This window comes from Hylobates moloch, unplaced genomic scaffold (genome assembly GCF_009828535.3).
Source record: "Hylobates moloch isolate HMO894 unplaced genomic scaffold, HMol_V3 SCAFFOLD_20, whole genome shotgun sequence".
In the NCBI taxonomy this organism is placed as follows: Eukaryota; Metazoa; Chordata; class Mammalia; order Primates; family Hylobatidae; genus Hylobates; species Hylobates moloch.
The window spans coordinates 37,431,385-37,455,409 of NW_026652295.1; the positions used below are offsets into that span (position 1 = coordinate 37,431,385).

Below are 24,025 nucleotides of genomic sequence, written 5' to 3' on the forward strand. Positions count from 1 at the left end.
CATGTGCATTGAATTTTTATGAAGTAGAAAAAGATAAAAGAATAAAAGCAAACTTGAATGTTGACTGTGAGTAATTTCATGGTGAATTTTAGATTGCAAGACGGGAAAATATTCCTAGAATCCCAAAAGAAGTTAAAATTGCAAAGAAGGAAGGTACCTTGGAGATCACGTAATTTAGTCTTTGTATTTTCAGATGTGGAAATTGATACCTAAAGTACATTTTAATGGCCAATATGAATAATTAGTCAATGGCAGATCCCGTCACAATTCTTTCCATTATATGACACTAGGCAATTACTAGGTCTTTTTTATCCCATGACACCCAGTTAAGTATGCTGTGCATAGAAAACATTCAATAAATGTTGTTAGAATTGACTTAAATTGGGTTATTTAATATTTAGTGCTGCTGTTACTTTAAGTATTTGAAATTATATCAAATTACATCTTCAGCCTTCTTTTGATTTATTGAACCTATCCCTTTTATATGCCCAGTGCCATAGCAACATAAATTTGTCAGTGTTTTCTCTTCTATTGGTGTTTACATATTAAGCATCATGTCTCATGAAGCTTTACTAAGATCTTTACTAGTTTTACTTAGATCCAAAACAAATACAACAGAAGCTGGATCATGGATACAAAGAGATTTATTATATTAGTATTCTTTGCACTTTTCTAAATGAGTGAATTATTTCATAGTGAAACTATTTATTTACAATGGCGTGGTGGAGCTGACTTGCATCAGCCTGTGGTACTTACCTGGTTTCTTTTCTTTTTTTTTTTTTTTTTGAGGCAGAGTCTTGCTCTGTCGCCCAGGCTGGAGTGCAGTGGCATGATCTTGGCTCACTGCAGCCTCCGCCTCTACCTCCCAAGTAGCTGGGCCTACAGGTGCATGCCACCATGGCTGGCTAATTTTTGTATTTTTAAAATAGAGACAGGGTTTCACCATATTGGCCAGGCTGGTCTTGAACTCCTGACCTCATGATCCACCCGCCTTGGCTTCCCAAAGTGCTGGAATTACAGGCCTGAGCCACCGTGCCTGGCCTTACCTGGTTTTTGTCTATGTGCATTTTGCCCCAACTTTGTGATATCACATTGGTAGCTTGCCGTTGACCACGGTGGAAGTATTTATACAATAGAAATTGGCAAACATGAAAACCAGGTTTTTTTGTTTGTTTGTTTTTGTTTTTCTGCAGAGCCAGTTGTTAAACATCTGCCAGCACAATACTGCTCATTTGGTTCTCCTGACTGTAACGGGAGGAAGGCCTGAAGGTTTTAAGTCAGGGTTGAGGAGTTTCGAAATTTGTCTCAAGAAATCTTTGGATTCACTGTAGTACTTTTAATGAATATCAAGTACCCTAACCTTGCTTGGTCACTTCTTTCATGTGGGCTACTCAGACTCTAAAATAAACAGGCCCATTCCAATCACATTGGACTTTTGCTTGTGCCATCCTGTAATGTGTCATCCCATACTCACAATGCTTTACTGGATGAACATTTGCAGATGCTATATCACGTTAGCTCAGGCCTTGGGCATGAACATGGGAGGCGCTCCCGCAGGACCAGCTGGCACTGGCAAAACAGAAACCACAAAAGACATGGGAAGGTGTTTGGGAAAATATGTGGTCGTGTTCAATTGCTCAGATCAAATGGATTTCAGAGGCCTAGGAAGGATTTTCAAAGGCAAGTGTCAAATAATGTAGATTATTTTTGGTGAATTTATTTTTATTGCCTTTTAATGTTATTTTCTGATATAAATCCAAAGTGACGCGATCTCACATAATCTACATTAGTATGGGTTGATCCATATGATACTGCCATTTTTCTTGGTCAAAAATGGCTGGATATCAACAATTTCGTATGGTTCAATACTATTGCTAGTGTTACAGTCTATGCATGAAATGTGTGTTAGATTACGAAAATAGAATCAATGTATAATTGCCTGAAATAGTAGTAGAGAGGATCAAGATAGCAAACGGGGGACACGTGTGGCTTCCCTCCCACGGAAATGAAAGATTTTTAGAAAGCATAGCAACACTGGAAAATAAGAAAGGGGTGGCCATCAGCAGATGGAAAATTTTGAGAAAATCCTGAAAGGTAGGTAGAAGGTGTTTTCAGATGCACAGAGAAAAAAAATATTTGAAGACACATCAGCCTCAGAGCTCAGTCCTTGGCGGTCTTCTCTTTTCTATCTACATGCATTCTCTTGGTGATCTTATGTAGGTCCAAGCTTTAAATGCCATCTGTATGATGACTCCAGAATTATATCTGTAGCTCGGACTTCTTGAAACTCTAGATTCATTACATGCAACTGGTGATTTAGCATGTCCACTTCAATGTCTAACAGGTCCAGATTCACTATGTTTAAAACCAAACTCCCGGCCTGGCATGGTGGCTCACGCCTGTAATCCCAGCACTTTGGGAGGCTGAGGCGGGCAGATCATGAGGTCGGGAGTTCGAGACCATCCTGGCCAACATGGTGAAACCCTGTCTCTACTAAAAATACAAAAATTATCTGGGCATGGTGGCGCATGCCTGTAATCCCAGCTACTCAGGAGGCTGAGGCAGGAGAATCACTTGAACCCGGGAGGCGGAGGTTGCAGTGAGCCGAGATCTCACCACTGCACTCCAGCCTGGGCTACAGAGCAAGACTCCACCAAAAAAAAAAAAAAAAACCAAAACTCCTGATCTCTTGGTGCTTAGACACAACAACAGCAACAAACAAAACAACCATCCCCCAAACAACTGCGACCTATCCTTTGCTCTGCTCTTTCTCTTCTACTCAGATCCAATCTGTCAGCAAACACTGTTGGTTCTACTTTCAAAATACCCCCAAAATCTGTACTTTCATCTTGGCAGTGTACTATTTCCATTGTTTTGATGAAAATATACAAATAATTAAACCTCTCTTTATCACTGGAATTAAATGTGTATTTATCAACAGCCAGATACGAAACTTTACATAATCCCGTTTCAATGTATAATGGTTTGGGAGCACTGGAGAAATGATTGTTATCAAGAAGGTATATCATAGAGTAAAACTTTACAAATTAACTGTTTTTCATGCCAGGTCTTGCGCAGTCAGGTTCCTGGGGCTGTTTTGATGAGTTTAACAGAATTGAATTGCCTGTATTATCAGTGGCAGCACAACAAATTTATATTGTTTTGACAGCAAGAAAAGAGAGAAAGAAACAGTTCATTTTTTCTGATGGCGATTGTGTTGATTTAAATCCAGAATTTGGAATCTTCTTAACGATGGTGAGAAAAAAGGCTTTAAATGCAATTTAATTAGTTTAATTGTCATAGACATAAATAAAACAAAGTATGTGTTAGTGGGTAAGTGACCCAACTATCCAGGAGTCATGAGCTGTTCTCTCTTACCGTATGATTTTTTTTAGTAGTCATTATAGCCCAGACAGAAGATAAAATAGTAATTTTTTTCAATTAAAAAAAATTCAGATCCAGACCTACAGAGGTAATATGCTAATGATAATAATAGATACTGTTTATTGACCACTTAGTATAATATGTGTAAGGTACAGGCTAAATGTTCTATGTGCTATATCAGATGGCATAACTCACGTGGTTCTGCAGTAACAAACAATCCCTAAATCTTAGTTTCTTAAAGCCACAAGATTTATCTCTCTGTCATGCCACGTGTCCACTGTGGGTTGACTAGGGTAGAGCTGGGAGGCCAGGCCTCCTTTGTATGTCTTTACTCTGTTACTCGGCCTGACAAGGTACCTACTATCTCAATCATTGCTCTTTGCTATAGCAAAGGAAAAAGAGAACATGAAGAATTGTGCTCCGACCCTTAGAGTTTCTTTCCAGAAGTGACGCAAGTCCTAAGTCATTGGCTAAAGCAAGTTTCACGACCTAACTTCAAGGGGTGGTGGGGTGGGGGAAAATGTGCCATCCTATCATGTAACTAGAAAGAGGAAGGACCTGAAATATTCTCTCACATGTACACTGTATCTTATAGCTACGATAGCCCTCTGAAGTGGGTATTATATAGCTGACTTACCTGAGGCTCAGCGAGACTTAAAAACTTCCTAGGTCACCCAGCCAGTAAGAGAAAGAAGAAGTTATTGTCTCTCTAACATCAAAATCTGACTGCTTAACCTCCACACTTAGTTTTTCTCTGACACCGAATAAAAGGAAATAAAAATAAAATGTCTGCAATAATTTAACAAGGTCCTATACCAAAGAATTGTAACAAATTCAGTTACCATGTGATTAAGGGTGAGCTTTGAGATTCAGTGTTGTAAAGATAGAAAACCAAAGGCATGAATAAACGGGAGTTTCTATGCTTTTATGTGTCACCAGTTTTAAAACTTTTATGTGTTTTCCATAAAGTTAAATCTCGAAGTTGCAAGATAACACAAAGCACTCTGAGTTTTTAAATATCTCCATGGATAAAGATGATAAATTATAGGGAGCAAAATCAGAAATGTTTCTGATACACTTTATTGTAAGCAAACATCCAGTAAAACAGTTAGGGGGAAATAAGAATAATCTGGAAGTGCTGGTTACAAGTCAGGAAGTGGGATGAAGAAATGTACTCAGTGTAAAACTATGGTCTAGAAGGGATTTTACAAAAAGCTTAATATGCTCCCAGGATTAAGAAGAATATTGGAAATAGCAATTAGATATTGCATTAAGCTGTGAGTAACTGAAACCTAAAAAAAATTGTACTTTAACATGTAAGGATTCTCTTAAGATCCTTTTACGGTTCTACTCCATCATGAATTCCATCTTCAAGGTCACCTTATGAACCAAGATGCTACAGAAAGCATCTCTCTTGTGTTGCAGCCAATTGACTGAGTCAACTCCCTTCAAACAAACATCAAGGATATTTCATACAGTGTGCCCCTTTGCATCTTGCGGTGTAGAATATAATCACAGCAGCTGCAAGGCAGGCTGGGAAATGTAGTTTTTAATCTAGGTGTTGCTGTACCCAGCTTGCAAGTGGGCTTCTGTGGCTCTGGAAGGTTAAGAGGAATATTGAGAGGCAGCCTCAATTTCTGTATTTCCAGCCCCTAGCAAGGTACCTGGCCTATTGACAGTGCCCAGTAAATGGTCAGGGACTGAAGGTTTTTAACAAACTTGCCTAAAATAACTCATTCCTGTTGGCCTTACTTGTCTTTGAATCTCCAACCTTCCTTTGAGACTTGGGTCTGACCTCTCTTCAATCTGTTGCTTCTTAGGAGGCCTTCATTTCCTGTCTCTACTTTTGTCCGTTTCAGTGTTTTTCCCATCATTGCCTTCTTTATCTCCCCTCACTGCCATCTTTATTTCTCCTCACTTCCATGGGTTTTTGTCAGCCAAAGAGCTCTGTAACTGTGACTGCAAAGAATAATTGAAGAGATGCAATTAAAAAAATGCCCAAGGAAGCTCATCAGTATAAAATCCTTAGTTTTTTTCTTCTTTCAATAACATACTTTAGACTATAATTATCAGGTATCTATTCAGTTTTCTCTTGTATTATTTCATGTTCTTTTCTATTTTTTAAGCCAATAGACACAATTTTGCCACGCAAAATTGTGTGTGACTTTATTAATATCATGAAAATGGAAATATATAAAAGGGCATGTGAATATTAATAAATATGCATGGTCTAATACACATTGTTTTGAGAAAACAAGAGTATTTCATGAATCTAATATTTTTCAATACCATCTTAAAATCTGAATTAGGGGTTTGAAATATATTTGTATTCAGAAATGAAAATTGTATTAACAATTACAAATTAAACATATTTTAACTTTTAGAACCCTGGATATGCTGGGCGCCAGGAACTACCAGAAAACCTAAAAATCCAGTTTAGAACTGTTGCTATGATGGTTCCTGATAGACAGGTATGCACTAGGATTTAAAAGCATAATGTACTTTATGTTCTTTACTTGTTTTTCACTAAAGTTGTTGAAAAAAAATCTCACTGTGTTAATTTTCAGATCATTATGAGAGTTAAACTTGCAAGCTGTGGTTTTCTTGAAAATGTTATCTTGGCTCAAAAATTTTATGTTCTTTACAAACTCTGTGAAGAGCAACTTACTAAACAGGTAACTTTATAGATCTGCTTTCCCCCTAGCAATAGTATTTGGTTTTTTTGCTTTGTAATTTTCCCGTGATAAATACTCATCAGTGAGTTAAAATCTCATTGACTCTTTTCTAAAATGCTTTTAGAATTAATTTTACCTATTGGTTGTGTATTTTTAAGACCCTTTTATTTTGAAATAATTGTAGATTCACAGGAAGTTGCAAAGGAATGTACAGGGAGGCATGTACCCTTCACCCTGCCTTGCCTGGTGTTGACATCTTGTAACTATAGCAGAATAACAAAACCAGAAATGGACACTGAAGCAGTCCACAGAGTTTGTTAAGGTTTCATCAGTTATACATGCACTGGTGTGTGTGTGTGTGTGTGTGTGTGTGTGTGTGTGTGTGTGTAGTTGTATGAATATGTAAGATATGGCTCTGTTCCATCACCACAAGGTTCCCTCATGCTACTTTATTGCCACACCCACCTCTCTCCCAAATCCCTAACCCATTAACCTTTTCTCCATGTCTAGAATTTTATTGCAAGAATGTTATGTAAACGGAATCACATAGTATGTAACCTCTTGGTTATGCATTTAAAAATCTATTGTTTGGGCCGGGTGCCGTGGCTCACGTCTGTAATCCCAGCATTCTGGGAGGCCGAGGCGGGTGGATCATGAGGTCGGGAGATCGAGACCATCCTGGCTAACATGGTGAAACCCTGTCTCTACTAAAAATACAGAAAAAAAAAAAATTAGCCGGGCGTGGTGGCACGCGCCTGTAATCCCAGCTACTGGGGAGGCTGAGGCAGGAGAATTGCTTGAACCCGGGAGGTAGTAGTTGCAGTGAGCCGAGATCCCGCCACTGCACTTCAGCCTGGATGACAGAGCAAGACTCCATCTCAAAAAAAAAAAAAAAAAATCTATTGTTTGTTGCTCAGACTGTATCAGACTATATTATTCTCAAAAGATATTTAAGGTGTGAATACTTACTTGATCATGTAGCTTGGATTTTCCCATGGAATGATCATATTTCAGTCAAAGGAAAGGTAGGAAAGTTGAGCTAATAAACCTTTGCGGCTTAGTCACCCCAACAATATCACATATAAGTATCAGAATCGACCTATATGCATAGAGTGAGCCGTGAGTCTATGTTTAGTTTTTCAATTAAACCATCTTTTTGCCGTCTTCTCCCATCTCAGGTTCATTACGACTTTGGATTGAGAAATATTCTATCTGTATTGAGGACTCTTGGATCTCAAAAAAGAGCCAGACCAGAAGATAGTGAATTAAGCATTGTCATGAGAGGACTAAGAGATATGAACCTTTCTAAACTGGTATCTTCTCTGAATTCTCTTCTTTTCCACAATTTTAATGTGGTTTCTTTCTATTTGGTGGACAAGTAGGGGTAGGCTGATGTTGAGCTCTGAGCACTCATAATTACAGGGATAATAAGTGTGCAAAGTTGCCACTGTGCTTCCAGAAGAAAGCAAAAGACCCCATGACCCTTTGTGACCAACATGGACTATAAGTGCTTCCTTTGATCAGTTGTGTGCAGTGAAACAGGTCATCAGTGGGCTTCAGCTCCAAGACTTAACCTAGTTCTCTACCATTATTCACCAAGTGAATCTGGATTCCCAGGGAACCATGTGAATGTTTTGCTTTCTCTGTATGTAACTAGCTTATCTCAGATATATCTCTCTCAAAACATAAACACCATTTCTATTTTCCAAAAACATATTGAAAATTTGCTGTGGAGAGCATGCTGCTTTCATGCTTGTCATGGTTACAGCCTGATTTTTTTTTTTCTTTGAAACAGAGTCTCACTCAGTCACCCAGGCTGGAGTGCAGTGGTGCAATCTTGGCTCACTGCAACCTCCTCATTCCAGGCTCAAGCTATTTCCCTGCTCCAGCCTCCCGAGTAGCTGGGACTACTGGCGCACACCACCATGCCTGGCTAATTTTTGTACTGTTTTGTAGAGATAGGGTTTTGCCATGTCACCCAGGCTGGTCTCAAACTCCTGGACTCCAGTGATCCACCCCGCTTCAGCATCCCAAAGTGCTGGGATTATAGGCATGAGCCACCATGCCCAGCCCAGCCCAGCCAGGTTGTTTTGAATAGCTGATGGACGGGTTCATGTGACATATAAGGATTTCTACATGCCACATATTGTGCCCATGCCATGGGTGTACAAGGTTGAAGAAGAAATGGTTCAGGAAGCTACATTCCAGTTACAAAAACTAACATCTGTGGAATTCGTTAGTGTTACAAAGTCTTTTCAGGTGTATTATCTTGTTTGAGCCTCACAGCAACTCTGTGGGATCTGGATGGCTAGCTTGCTTATTGTCATTTCACTTATTGGGGAACAGAGACTAGAGGTTGTAGGATTCCCCCATAATCACCATCAGCTGAGAAGAGGGGACAAAAATTTATAAGATTTTCTGGTGCCAAATCCACTGCTCCTGCCAGTATACCTCACTGCCTGTATGATCAACATGGACTGTAATGGAGGCTTAGACTCCCTAAGTCACCCAGGCTGGAGTGCAGTCTAAGCCTCCCCTAGATAATGGTGTTTTGGAAATTCCTAGACAAGTATTCAAGAAAGCATCAGCAAAGCCCTGGAGAATAAAGAGAAATCATAAGGCGTCAGATGTTGGGAACAGGGCAATCTGTGCATTAAAGACATTGCAAATAAGGATTGGAGTCAGTGTACTCAAACCTACTGCTTATAAGAAAGGCTCAGAACACTGCCCTGATGGACTTTTCCAGCCATTGTTGGATGAAGTCATGCAGGGTTATGGCTATTTCCCCAATTTAAATAAAATATTAGTTCTTTAATTTCATGGGGTTGGGACTACAAATTATCATTTTTAAGGTTAATGCAAATGCCACTGTGAGAAGCAAAGATTCATGTGATAAAGTAATGAGGTCATACTTTGGAGCAATAGACTGGGGCAGGATTGTAGAACACATTGAATGCTAAGGAACTTTGGGTACAATGTAGATTCAATGGTGATTGTATTAGTCTGTTCTCACACTGTTAATAAAGGCAATTTATAAAGGAAAGAGGTTTGGTGAACTCACAGTTCCACATGGCTGGGGAGGCCTCACAATCATGTTGGGAGGTGAATGAGGAGCAAAGTCATGTCTTTACATGGTGGCAGGCAAGAGAGCATGTGCAAGGGAACTCCCGTTTACAAAACCATCAGATCTTGTGAGACTTACTCACTATCATGAGAATAGCAGGGAAAGACCTGCCCCCATGATTCAGTTACCTCTCACTGGGTCCCTCTCACGACATGTGGGAGTTATGGGAGCTACAATTCCAGATGAGATTTGGGTAGGGACACAGCCAAACCGTATCAGTGATATTCTGGAGAAAGTACTAGAGAATACAAGCCTGATTAGGAGAGTAATAAATGGTTCTCTGGGGATGAAGTGATAAGTACTATGCACATCCCAGCTAGTTGATAAACATTTGTTGACTGAATGAGTAAATTTATTTTAAACTATGCCACCTTAGGTTGATGAAGATGAACCCCTGTTCCTCAGCTTAATCAATGACCTGTTCCCAGGACTGCAACTGGATAGTAATACTTATGCGGAACTGCAAAACGCAGTAGCCAATCAGGTTCAGATAGAGGGTTTGATTAACCATCCACCCTGGAACCTGAAACTCGTGCAGGTAAAGACATTTTAATCTATTATCAGTATAATGACAAGTATGTGTTAAACATTCCTGTCTGAATAGAAAAACTCATGGTTAGTCTTACTTGATGTAAATGTTAAATGAAAACATCATATATACATCATTGCAAAAAGAATACTTGGGGGGATGTGGTGGTCCTAGGAAGATAGTATGGATTTACCCTGCCTCGCAGTAATCAAGCAGTAATTTACTGTAGTTGTTACTTACACCCAGTGACAATGTTGGGATGAAATAGTAGGTTATAAAAACTCTAGGGGAATGGAACAACCCAGATGGCTTCTTGTGTCAATCTGGTAGTATTGGCTGCAGCTGGGTGCCTCAGTGGAGTGCAGAGCCTGAGGAATCCAGGAGTGCTACTTTGCTCCTGCTTTGTGTGTGGACATGTTATATCCTTCACCTACACTAAAACCTGAATCTTTTGACTGCATATGTTGGTGTCTTTCTATTCATCATATTTCATCCTTGTGACAACCATCTAACCACTTGATTGGATTACCAGTAGAATCAAGAACTTGTAGCAGAGACACAGGATTAAATCTCTTTGAGCTTGATGCTTTGGGAATATTTTCCAGAGCTTTTGGAAAATTAAGGAGCTGAAATTGTGGACATTGTTGAAAACTGCATTTGAAATAGTAATATAACAATTCTTATTTTAACTTACTGTTCTTGCCAGATTATGAGATGTGCAAGTATCTCTTACAAAGAAATATGTGCCTGGGGGAAAAGTCTTTTTCATCATTCATGTACTGGAAACCATTTTAAGAGTTTAAAAAATTTCTGGGAAAACATGATTTTATATATGATATGCATACAGTATATTGAGTTCTAAAATTCTTGCCATCTCAATGGGTGGCGACTAGAATTTTGGGTTCTTTGTTGATGTCAATAACATTGCTCTTGAACATGTGAGGAACAGTGCCTCTGGTGCTTTTAAACTATAGTTTACGATGGTAATACATTTCTGTCCAAAATGTTAGGAGAGTAACTCACTCTACCTCTGAGCAGCTGTCAGACCTTTGACTTCTTATTTTTTTTTATTGAGAAAACTACAGACAGGATGTTATAACAGCGGCTGTCCATGATCCTAGCCTGTCTCCTTGAATCTCTTTTAACATTTCCACGTGCCCCTGCCCAGCTTCTGTGTGTTTTCGCTTCTAATAGCAAAAGGAGGACTGGAGCCATTTTGTTGGCAGGCACAAAGAGTAGGTGCCGCACGGGAGTTTATTTCCCATCCACCCCCAAACAAACGTCTCTAAGAGTTGATGGAGTAGGAAAGTCAAGCTATCCTGGTTCCAGGTGGAGCAATCTTTGAGATGTAAGTTACACTCCAGTCTCCCGCGGGATCAGGCTCAAGTCTGTCCTCTACAGGGCTTTTGTCCTCAATCACACCTTGCTTGGCTTCTTCCCATTCCTGTCCTGCTTTCCTCTTCTCTTACTGGTTTCTCCTGGGAGCACTCCCTGAATAAATCACTTGCACAGGAATCCTCTCATTCATGATGTACTTCTGGGGAATTAAAAGGCCCCTGTGAAACGGATCTTCACTGTGATGCTCTGCGTTGCTGCTTTCCACCACTAAGGGGCGATATCATCACATTGGATGCCGAGAAAGTTTGCGCGTGGAAAAACTGCTGGTTATAGACCAACAAACGAAAATCACAGGGAATCATCACGCAAGAAGCAAAAACTAGATGCTGAGTTAATTATTTCCAAAATGTAATTCAAGCTCCACATTGTTATTTAGCACATATCGTTTTATAACGTGGTGCTCATTTGCTATGCACATCTAGTAAAACAACATTTTCTACAACTTAAAAGTAGTGAACTAGTTACTTTAATGAAGAGCTTATTTAAAGCCTTTAATCTTCAAGTAGCTACTATGAATGTCAGCAAGAGACTCATAAATTACATTTTTTAATTTACTGGTTAATTGTGTAGTTATACGAGACGTCTTTGGTACGGCATGGCTTGATGACTCTTGGGCCTAGTGGTTCTGGAAAGACAACCGTTATCACGATTCTAATGAAGGCGCAAACAGAATGCGGAAGGCCTCATAGAGAAATGCGAATGAATCCAAAAGCCATTACTGCACCTCAGATGTTTGGCAGACTGGACACTGCTACCAATGACTGGACAGATGGGATTTTTTCTACTCTGTGGAGAAAAACATTAAAAGCTAAAAAAGGTATACACAAAACTCCTTTGTGATCATTTTTTCCCTGCCAGCGTATTAAGACAATATTTGTTTGGTTTTTCCGTTTTAATTATTTGCAGGTGAAAAGTGATTTTCTGTTTTAATTATTTGCAGGTGAAAACATTTTCCTCATTTTAGATGGGCCTGTGGATGCCATCTGGATTGAGAACTTAAATTCCGTTTTGGATGACAATAAAACTCTGACACTAGCTAATGGAGATCGCATTCCCATGGCCCCTAGTTGTAAGCTTCTGTTTGAAGTCCACAATATCGAGAACGCCTCTCCTGCCACGGTTTCTAGGATGGGCATGGTCTATATCAGCAGCTCTGCTCTCAGCTGGAGGCCAATCTTACAGGTGGGCCAGAGAGATGGGAAGAAGGACCCTCAGAGTCTCTCCGCGTTTCACTTTCTTACTAAACAGAGATTCTGTTTCTTTGTTGCAGGCGTGGTTGAAGAAACGCACTGCACAGGAAGCTGCCGTATTCCTGACACTGTATGAGAGAGTCTTTGAAGATACACACACGTATATGAAACGAAATCTCAATCCCAAAATGCAGCTCTTGGAGTGCAACTATATTGTGCAAGTAAGATTTTTTTTTTGTGTGCATTTACTACTTCAATTTTGATTTTTTTTCCACTCAGTTGCAGTTTACAGCCATCTGAAATAGAAAGTTCAGGCAGTCCATAAAAATCATTTGATGATGTGGCTGTAAAAGCTCTGATAATTTTGATTCCTATTGAAGATCTTCTTAATGATCTTACTGTTTTCTCTGTTATTTTCACTTCCCAGAGGGATGTTGTCAGAGGAAGGGGAATGAACTATCTTTCCCATCGTCAGGTTTAGTGACCTGTCCCAGAAGGTGTGTCTAATAATGACAATCAATAAAATAAAGTAATTAAATTTTAAAATAAAAAATAACACACACACACACACACACACACACACACCCCAATAGTGGTTCCATCCTAACAATAGAAGACTTCATTGTCTGGGCACGGTGGCTCACAGCTGTAATCCCAGCACTTTGGGAGGCCAAGGTGGGTGGATTGCTTGAGCTCAGGAGTTTGAGACCAGCTATGGTCAATGTGGAGAAACTCCGTTTCTACAGAAATTAGCCAGGTGTAGTGGTGAGTGCCTATAGTCCCAGCTACTTGGGAGGCTGAGGTGGGAGGATCACTTGAACCTGGAAGGTTGAGTTTGCACTGAGCCAAGATCACACCACTGCACTCCAGCTGGGGAGACAGAGTGAAACCCTGTCTCAAAATAAATAAATAAATAAATAAATAAAAATAAATAAATAAAGTTGGTAGCTTCGTGGGAAAGAACAGAAAGGGGCCTGTTGCAATCAAGAAAACTTGGGAGGCAATCTTGGCTTTGGAAATTTAGCATATAACAGGTAAGGAAAATCTGTAAATAAAAATTATCTGACAAGTAGTTGTAGCATTATTTTTTTCCTTTCTTCCTTCTTTTCCTCTTCCTTTCTTTCTCCCTTCCTCTTTTTCTTTCTTTCTTTTTCTTTCTCCTTCTCCCTCCTTCCTTCCTCCTTCTATTTCTCTTTCTCTTTCTTTCCTTCTCTTTTTCTTTTTTCTTTCTTTCTTTTTTTTCTTTCTTTCTTTCTTTCTTTTTCTTTCCTCTCTCTCTCTTTCTCCCCTCCCCTTCCCTTCCCTCCCTCTCCCTCTTCTTTTCCTTTCTTTTCTTTCCTTTTCTTTTCTTTCTTTTCTTTCAACAAGGTCTTGCCTGTTGCCCAGGCTGGAGTGCAGTGGTGCAATCAATCATAACTCACTGCAACCTTGAAGTTCTGGGCTCAAGCTGTCCTCCTGCCTCAGCCTTTGGAGTTGTTGGGGCTACAGGCACACACCACCATGCCCAGCTAATTTTTAGATTTTTCGTAGAGACAGGGTCTCTGTATGTTGCCCAGGCTGGTCTAGGCTCCTGGACTCAAGCAGTCCTCCTGCCTCAGCCTCCTAAAGTGCTAGGATTGCAGGCATGAGCCACCATGCCCAGCTAGCATTCTTTTTTTCCTACTCGGTTTTCCTTATTAGTCTTTGAGTTAAAACAGAATTAATCATAGATCTTCAAGGGCTCTCCTAATTCTGATCTATAGGTGATCTCTCCTTACACATTCTAGAGCTTTGATTCTCAGTTAAGAGATGTCAGTCATTTGTGGGTAGGTTAGAAACAATATATAAGGCCCAAATCAGTGAATTATTTAGTAATTACTTTAAAATGGATAATAGAAGACAATATTTTATTTTGAAGTAATTTTGTTTTGAAAGACCGAGGATGTCCTACTGTAGTTTTCTTTCTGATGCTGTAGGGCATTGGCACACTTTTTCTTAAAGGGCCAGGTAGTATTAATAAATATTTTAGGCTTTGCACAACTCTCTGTCTCAACCACTCAGCTTTGCTGTTGTAGCACAAAAGCAGCTAGAGACAATGCATAGGTGAATGAGTGTGACTGTGTATGTGTTCCAATAAAACTTTATTTACCAAACAGGTGGCCAGCCTCTAGGGCCACAGTTTGCTAAGTCCTGCAAAATGTTCCAAAGAAATAGAATCTTTGATCTGGAAAATTTGGATAACTAAACTTTAGAACCAGTAGCTACCTTAGCTGCTAACATCTAGTCTAGGCCTTTTGCTTTCCCAATAGGAAATTGAGACTCAGAGAGGTCAGTGGGATGAGCTGGGGGTTGAAACCACAGTAGCAGATTTTCAGTTCAGCATCCTTTCTGCTAGACTATGCTGCCTGTCTAAAACAGGATAGCCTTTCTTCTACGTGCTGTTGGCTATAGGATGGTGATCAAGCAATAGCTTGAGATATATCTATTTTTTTCTCTCTTCCTTCCTCCTTTTAATTTTGTTATTATTTACAATTTTTTATTTTCAATATTTTAACTTAAACATTTATTTTATTTGAAACATTTTCAGTCTCTCAATCTTCTGGAAGGGTTAATTCCCTCCAAAGAAGAAGGCGGTGTTTCCTGTGTCGAACATCTTCATAAATTATTTGTGTTTGGCCTAATGTGGAGTTTAGGAGCCCTTCTGGAATTGGAAAGCAGAGAAAAGCTTGAAGCCTTCTTACGGCAGCATGAAAGCAAGTTGGACTTACCAGAAATACCTAAAGGCTCAAATCAAACCATGTATGAGTTTTATGTTACTGATTATGGTAAGCCCACTGAACTATACCTTAAATGAAATGACTTTTTTTTCAAATGAGAAAATATAAGCTTTCATAAACTCTTCTATGAGAGAATGTTAAAATAATTATGAAAACATAATTGTTAATACCATTTTGAAAAGGGCATGTATTTGAAAGAGAGTGGAATTTTGCATATGAATTGTGCCAGAAACTGATATTGAGACTCTTGACTTCTCCTTTTGGAGTGGGCTTAGTAAAATCTGGCATAAATAAGTTAGTAATACCTTGTACATCATCTACTTTCTAATGCTAGAATAGGAAAGGTAGCAGCGTGGAGAACACAGATTCTTCGTGATGCAAAGCATGCTAATAGACGTAACGGATCAGCCCCACACTTCCCTGTTGAGAATGCCAGAATGAGTACAGAATGAACATAGCAGATTCCTTAAGGTCCAGCGCTGTCACCTTAGCCCCCAGCCTTCCATGTATGGCCAGGCCCAGCTCACTGCTCCTTAAAAGAAATGCCCTTGAACTTGGTGCTTTCATCTAGAGCCCAGGCCCTAATTCTTCAAAGTCCCAAGGAGGAAAAATATGCTTCCTAAAAACTCTAATTACCTCTGGTTCTTCCTAAAAACTCAAAAACAGCAATGTTTTTGTTTGTTTGTTTGTTTGTTTTAATGAATAAACTGAAGGATAACTAGAGCAGGAGAGTAGACAGCAATAACCAAATTTTGAAAGCAAGAAAGCAGTAAGGTAAGTGGCAGTCGATTTAGCACACTGGCAGTGGGAAGAGCTGAGAAGCAATTGAGAAGCGCACATCACAGGACATTCAAAGGGCTCAGGAAGTGGAAACTGGGGCGAAAGTTGAGCTAAAAACCACAGGGCTGGTTATAAGTCTGTTTGAGAAAAAGACCTCCTGGGCTGCTTTCCAAAGCCGTGCTGCCAGACAATCGGCCTTCCCCACACTGGTAAGATTAAATAAAGAGTTACTGTTTGGATAGTGTAAAATAGAGGGTTTCCTAGACTTGGGGACACCAGGCACATTTAAGAGTGGGAGAATCATACTGAAACTGAGGATTAAGTGGAAATTTGTGTTTGAAAGGGACTGAGATAAATAAATTTTTTCAGTGGGCCATCTTTAACCAGAATGGCCAATAATTCTATTACATGTATTAGATGCTGCTAAAGGTTTGAGATGGCAAAAGGGCACTGTAACTCAAAATGCAAACTAACAAAGGAATCTTTAAATCTAGATATGCACTCCCTTAGAATCCAGAGCCAAGCTCCTCCACAGCGCTGCTTTCTGAGCAGCCAGAGTTCTCTGATGTTTGAAGGTTCAGATTGCCTCCTTCTGAGCACCTTGTCCTTATTCAGAGGCCGGGCCCCAAGTTACTCAGAGAGTGAAATTCATCAGCAGCAATTTTCCAACCATGGCAAAGCCTTGGTTAGGGGATTGAGATGACATCTAATAAGGATGCCAATAAAATAATTACCTTCCTCTGTGCCGTCAAAAATACGCATTGCTACATTTCTTAAAGAGCAGTCCACTGATGTTTGTGACATCTTCTTCCAAGTAGCCAGGACTGGTTCTGTAAGTTTAGATGACGGTGTTTTCTTATTTTTAATGGCGATGTTAACAAAAGGTTGACAACAATCTAGATTCATATTCCTTCTTCAAGGTGGTCCTGAAGTGGTCTGTTGTCTAAAATATTGAGGGGTTGCAGGCATTCAGTATTGCCACCCTAAATAACTACTTTTGATGAAATTTATTTGCCCGAGCATTTGTGGCCACGAAATGAACTAAGATACTAAGTACTTAGTGGTTATTTAGGGCCCTAACATGTCCACTCCAGCTGACTTCTAGCCAGCCATTTCTTAACTCATTCTTCATCCATCCTTTTAATTTTTTTTATGGACATTAACATCTTTGGAGAAGACTTCATTCATAGATTTAAAATTAAGTAAGGAGACTTATGCTTCCAGACAGGATGGAGTAATGGGGACTGGGTTTAACCTCTTATATTAGAAAGATAGAAAACTGGACAAAATGTGTAAAACAGTTTTTTTTCAGACATTGGACAACAGGCACTATGGTACTGAAATCACAGAGGGAAGTGAAACAAGGTGATTGCACTAGTTTATTGCGTGGATGCAGTTTCTAGCAGCAGCCCAGGGAGGGGAAGATCAAACAGAATAGGCTGTCTCACCAAATGAGAAGGCAGAGGTTGATTTGAGAGAGGCCAAGCTGGCTGGAATTTGCAGGGCAGAGCACCAGAGAGGAGAAATCTGCACAGGGAGGAAGTGTCAGAGAACAATAGAAATGGATAGACAAATCCACAGTTATACTAAAGGTGTCAATATTTTGAATAATTGATAGAACAAATAGACAAAGTTAGTAAATATATGGAAGACTTTAACAACACTATTAATACCCTGAATTCAAAATTATAGAATGCTTCAGCCCAAAACAGCAGAATATACATTCTTTTCCGGTGCACAGAAAACACTTACCAAGATATTCTGGGTCATATAACAATTCTCGATAGGGAGACTTTACGGCACTTTATGTCTTTACTAGAAAAGAAGAAAGGTCTCAAAACAATGATTTCAACTTCTTCCTTAATAAGTTAGAAAAAGAAAAGCAAATTAAACCCAAAGTAAGCAGAAGAAAGAACAATGATCAAAGTAGAAATCAATGAAACAAAAAATAGGACAGCAACAGAAAAAAATTAATGAAACAAAAAGATGGATCTGAAAAGATCAATAAAACAAATAAATCTCTTGTTAGAGACATCAGAACAAAAGAGAAGACATACATTACCATAGTCAAGGATGAAAGAGAGAACATCACTACAGACCTCACAAACATTAGAAACATGACATGAGTATATTAGAAACAACTTTACAGAAACACATTTGACAATGAAGATGAAATGGACAAATTTCTTGAAAGATATAAACTACCAACCATCATCAAGAAGAACTAGATATTGCACAGCATGCTGAATATAGTTAATAACAGTGTGTTGTACGTTTCAAAATTGCTAAGAGAGTAAATTTCAAATATTTTCAACACACAAAAATGATAAGCATTTGAGGTGATTGATATGTTAATTCACTTGTAATAATTCCTCATTGTATCCATAAACCATAACATTTTGTTCCCCATAAATATATACAATTATAAATTGTCAATTTATAATAAAATTTAAAAAGAAGAAAAAGATATCCTAAATAGCCCTTTATCTACTAAAGAAATTGAATTTGTAGTTAAAAACCTTCCCACAAAGAAAAACACCAGGCCAAGATGATTTTATTGGTGAATTCGACCAAATATTTAAGGAAGAAATAATACCAACTGTACACAAACTCTTCCAAAAGATATAAAACATACAATAGGAAGAAACACTTCCCAGCCCATTTCATAAGGACAGTGTTACCTGATACCAAAACCAGAGAAAGACATTCCAAGAAAAACAAAAACAAAAACTATGGACCAATATTCTTCAGGAACATTGATGAAAATTTCTTAATAAAATTATAACAAATCTGATAGTATACAAAAGTCCAACTGTGGCTTTTATTCTAGAAATGGAAGATCAACATTCAAAAACTGATCAATATAATCTGCTATATTAGGCTAAAAACTAAGCAAGCCATAAACAGTCATCTAAATGAATGAAGAAAAGCATTTGGCAAAATTTGACACTCTTCTGTGATGAAATGGGAACTTTATCATTCTGACAACATCTACAAAAAACCTACAGCTAACGTTATGTGGAATGGTAAACAACTAAATACTTCCTTCCCAATATCAGGAACAAAACAAGGATGTCTTTCTCACCTGTATTCAATTTCATTTCTATTCAACATTGTACTAAAGGTTCTAGCCAGTGCAGTGAGGGGAAAAATCAAATGTCTATAGATTAGAAATGAACAAGTAAAGTTCTCTTTATTTGCAGATGACATGACCATCTGTGGAATCTTCAAAAAGTTATTAGAACTACTAAAGGATTTTAGCAAGGTCACAGGACAAAAGGGCCATACATTTGATAAGTTATATTTCTATATGCTCACAACAAACAATTGAAAATTGAACTTTAAGAATACCAGTTAAAATAGAACCCAAGGCTGGGTGTGGTGGCTCACACCTGTAATCCCAACACTTTGGGAGGCCGAGTGGGGCAGCTCACCTGAGGTCAGGAGTTCGAGACCAGCCTGGCCAACATGGTGAAACCCCGTATCTACTAAAAAAATACAAAAAAATTAGCCAGGTGTTGTGGTACGTGCCTGTAAGCACAGCTACTCAGGAGGCTGAGGCATGAGAATAGCTTGAATCCGGGAGGCGGAGGTTGCAGTGAGCTGAGATTGTGCCACTGCACTCCAGCCTGGGAGACAGAGTGAGACTCTGTCTTAAAAACACACAAACAAAATTAGAATCCAAAAAAAGAATACTGAGGAATAAATTTAACAAAATATATGTAAGATCTGTATACTAAACCTGTAAAACTGCACTGAGAGAAGCTAAAGAAGGCCCAAATAAGGGAACAGATCTTATTTAAACATTATTTAAAGATTATTTGCTATTTGAAATAGCAAAATCTAGCCAGTGCGTTGGGGGAAAGATCTCTTTTGCTGTTTAAAAGTCACTATTAAGAAAATGAAAAGCCCAGCCACAGACTGTAAAGAACTATTTGAAACATATATATCTGATAAAAAAAATTTATCCAGAATATGTAAAGAACTCCTATAATCCAATAACTATCAATAGGCAACCAATCTAAATTTTAAAATGGGGAGGAAATTTCACTTGATACTTTGCTAAATAAGATATGTGAAAGGTGAAAAAGGCATGTGAAAGATATTTAACATCATTGGTCGTCAGGGAAATGCAAATTAAAACCCCAGTGGGGTCTGGGCGCAGTGGCTCACGCTTGTAATCCCAACACTTTGGGAGGCCAAGGCGAGTAGATCACTTGAAGTCAGCACTTCGAGACCAGCCTGGCCAACATGGTGAAACCCCGTCTCTACTAAAAGTACAAAAACTAGCTGTGCGTGGTGGCAGGTGCCTGTAATCCCAGCTAGTCAGGAGGCTGAGGCAGGAAAATTGCTTGAACCTGGAGATGGAGGCTGCAGTGAGCTGAGATCGCACCACTACACTCCAGTCTGGGCCACAGAGCCAGACCTTGCTTCAAAAAAACAAAAACAAAAACAAAAAACCCCCACAGTGGGTATCATCACACAGCTACTGGAATGTCTACAATTAAAAAGGTTAATAATGCCAAATATTGGTGCCATAATAGAGCACCTAGAGCCCTCATATGCTATAAAATGGCACAGCCACTTTGGAAAATAGTTTGGCAGTGTTTTAGAAGTTAAACATACTCATTTTTGTTTACTTTCTCAAGAAAACATGAAATTGGGGTTATTACTCCAATGATGAGCATTTGTTCATCATTGTTTCACCAATATCAATGTATGCTCTCTTTCCATGCATTCTGTGTACACAGAAACTTTTGGGTATAATTCTGAATTGTTGTATAATCTTTTTGAAGACATTTAAAATAGAGGCTAAACTTATCAATGAAAGTAATTCAATTTGAATGGCAATGATAGGAATAATGCTAATACAATTTGCCTAGCAACAGCAATGGTACAGTACCATAGATTGTAAGGAACATCCAGAGATGCTAAAATGTAAATAAATTTTTGAAATCAATTTTTGTTTTTGAGATAGAGTTTCACTCTTGTTGCCCAGGCTGGAGTGCAATGGCACGATCTCGGCTCACCACAACCTCCGCCTCCCGGGTTCAAGTGATTCTCCTGCCTCAGCCTCCCAAGTAGCTGGGATTACAGGCATGCACCACCAGGCCTGGCTAATTTTGTATTTTTAGTAGAGACAGGGTTTCTCCATGTTGGTCAGGCTGGTCGCGAACTCCCAACCTCAGCTGATCCACCTGCCTCAGCCTCCCAAAGTGCTGGGATTACAGGCTTGAGCCACTGTGCCTGGCCTTGAAATCAATTTCTTATGGCAAATACTCTATATCTAGTAAACAGTTTACTCTTTTTTTGGTCTTTCCCATCTTTTCAGTTGATGTGGCTTTTCTGCTAGGTATCCATTACATTACTGGTTTTACCACCAGCTGACTTTAATTCCATTTCAGGCACGGTTTCTCCGGATGGGTGATTTAGCAATTTAAAAGCCAACTTTACAAAAAATAACAGATGCTAGAGAGGTTGTGGAGAAAAGGAAATGCTTCTACCCTGCTAGTGGGAATGTAAATTAGTGCAGCCATTATGGAAAGCAGTTTGGTGATTTCTCAAAGAACTTAAACCAGACCTACCATCCAACCCACCAATCTCATTATTGGGTATTATACTCAAAGGAACGTAAATCATTCTACCATAAAGACACATGCATGCATATATTCATTGCAGCACTATTCACAATAGCAAAGACATGGAATCAACTTAAATGCCCATCAGTATTAGACTGGATAAAGAAAATGTGGTACACATACACCATGGAATACTATGCAGCCATAAAAAAGTATGAGATTATGTCCTTTGAAGAAACATGGATGGAGATGGAAGCCATTATCCTAAGCAGACTAACTCAGGAATAGAAAATCAAATACTGCGTATTTTCAATTATAAGTGGAAGCTAAATATTGAGTACACAGGGTTGCAAAGAAAGGAGCAACAGACACTGGGGCCTCCTTGAGGGTTGGGGGTGGGAGGAGGGTGAGGATCAAAACACTATGTATTGGGTACTATGCTTATTACCTGGTGATGAAATCACCTGTACAACAAACCCCTGTATATCTAACAAACCTGCACATGTATCCCTGAACCTAAAAGTTTTTTAAAAGGCTGACTTTATAAAAAAAGGCAAAACAAATTATCAAATGCCATAGACATAAGATAAGCAGATATATTAACATGTTTTAGGAAAACATTTTAGATGTTTATATGATTCTATTGATTGTTTATTGCACTTAACATTTTTGTATTATGAGATAACTTTCACAGAATATAGTTCTATTAAGATGAAATTTTATTTATTATATAGGTGATTGGGAGCACTGGAATAAGAAGCTTCAGCCTTATTATTATCCAACTGACAGTATTCCGGAATATTCATCAATTTTGGTTCCAAATGTTGACAATGTTAGAACAAATTTTTTGATAGACACCATTGCAAAACAACATAAAGTAAGTTTAATAGATAGTTCCTTAAATGATCACAAACCATCCATGTCCACGGGAATATGCACCTATATTTTCTTCCAGCACTTTTATAGTACACATTTTACATTTATATCTGTAATACAACTGGGACTTATTTTGATGGTAGATGTAATTCTAAAAAGTTATTAAAAATTAGTTATATTAATTTATAGAAGACTAGCCCATAGAATCATAAGATATTTGAAACTAAACAAGTCGTAACACATTTCAACACTATTATCCTATGATTGCAGGCTGTTTTGCTCACAGGAGAGCAGGGAACTGCAAAAACTGTCATGGTTAAGGCCTATTTGAAAAAATATGATCCTGAAGTACAGCTATCCAAAAGTCTAAACTTTTCATCTGCCACAGAACCAATGATGTTTCAGGTGAGATCCATCATTTGCTGTAATATTATAAACATAATACATTTTAAATTAGTGGTTACAATAAAATGTGTATGCATATAAAATGTGACAATATTATGTATTCAAAAGAAATCATGCTGCACTTGGCATTCAGCTATTTAGCTTTCCTAAGGCTAAGGTTGAAGGCAAATCCAAATAGCATACTTTGACCTAATACTGAGACTGCCCCTGAACTTTGGAGCACATCTACTGTAATGTAAATGAAGGATAAAACTCCAATGCCTTATTTAAAAAATTTAACAACATATATTTTAATAATTATATGTATACTTATTAAATGCATAAGTAAATTATGTTCTACTCTGATAAGAATGCTCATTATTTTTAGAAATATGGATTAAAATCTAACACATAAGACAAACCATTTCCTTCTCTCTAGAGAACAATTGAAAGCTACGTGGATAAGCGAATGGGAAGCACATATGGGCCACCAGGAGGGAGAAAAATGACTGTATTTATTGATGATATTAATATGCCTGTGATTAATGAGTGGGGAGATCAGGTATGGCTGAAATATCTCATATAGATGATCCTGAATTTGTATTTTTATGTGTATATATATATGTTAATAACTTTGTTAAAAACTTTGTTTTTAAGTCTACTACCAATCCTCAGTGTTTCTCTGACTTCTCTGTTATAGCTGAGTTTCTCCTTTCTTAAATCCCTATGTGTTTTTTTTGTTTTTGTTATTTTTTTATTTTTTTATTATACTTTAAGTTTTAGGGTACATGTGCACAACATGCAGGTTTGTTACATATGTATACACATGCCATGTTGGTGTGCTGCACCCATTAACTCGTCATTTAACATTTTGAGATGGAGTCTCGCTCTGTCACCCAAGCTCGAGTGCAGTGGCATGATCTCAGCTCACTGCAAGCTCCACCTCCCGGGCTCAAGCAATTCTCCCTTCCTCAGCCTTCCGAGTAGCTGGGATAACAGGTGCCCGCCACCACACCTGGCTCATTTTTGTATTTTTAGTAGAGACAGGGTTTCACCATGTTGGCCAGGCTGGTCTTGAACTCCTGACCTCAGATGATCCACCCGCCTCGGCCTCCCAAAGTGCTGGGATTACAGGCATGAGCCATCACACCTGTCTCCTACGTGGTTTTTTACAGCAAATGCCTCCTCTCTCTTTGGCTACTTGACTTCAGTGTCCTTTCTTAGCTCCTCTCTTCTGCCTTTCCCCGGGGTTTCATCCTTGCTCTAACCTCTTATTCTGCATAATTTCTGAGGAGTACCTGATGTTCAAAAAAACAGAAACAAAAAATGAAAACCCAAACAACTATTTAT

General features: G+C 38.7%; 1 protein-coding gene across 11 annotated transcripts in view; it reads left to right on the forward strand.

The window, feature by feature from the left end:
- The window catches only part of DNAH8 (dynein axonemal heavy chain 8), a 309,672-nt gene that overhangs the window by 141,290 nt on the left and 144,357 nt on the right, over positions 1-24,025 (forward strand). For 10 of the 11 annotated variants that reach the window (XR_009211262.1, XM_058432164.1, XM_058432166.1 and 7 more), the window contains 13 exons: positions 1,502-1,680; positions 3,068-3,255; positions 5,769-5,855; positions 5,952-6,059; positions 7,238-7,372; positions 9,560-9,721; positions 11,681-11,927; positions 12,051-12,292; positions 12,381-12,521; positions 14,867-15,104; positions 22,150-22,292; positions 22,562-22,696; positions 23,115-23,237. Coding sequence is in view for 10 of the 11 variants with exons in the window: in XM_058432164.1 (XP_058288147.1) it covers positions 1,502-1,680; positions 3,068-3,255; positions 5,769-5,855; positions 5,952-6,059; positions 7,238-7,372; positions 9,560-9,721; positions 11,681-11,927; positions 12,051-12,292; positions 12,381-12,521; positions 14,867-15,104; positions 22,150-22,292; positions 22,562-22,696; positions 23,115-23,237 (2,128 nt within the window). In the remaining variant the exon portion in view is untranslated. The remainder of the gene's footprint in view (positions 1-1,501; positions 1,681-3,067; positions 3,256-5,768; positions 5,856-5,951; positions 6,060-7,237; positions 7,373-9,559; positions 9,722-11,680; positions 11,928-12,050; positions 12,293-12,380; positions 12,522-14,866; positions 15,105-22,149; positions 22,293-22,561; positions 22,697-23,114; positions 23,238-24,025) is intronic. The other variant, XM_058432167.1, reaches the window with a different exon arrangement.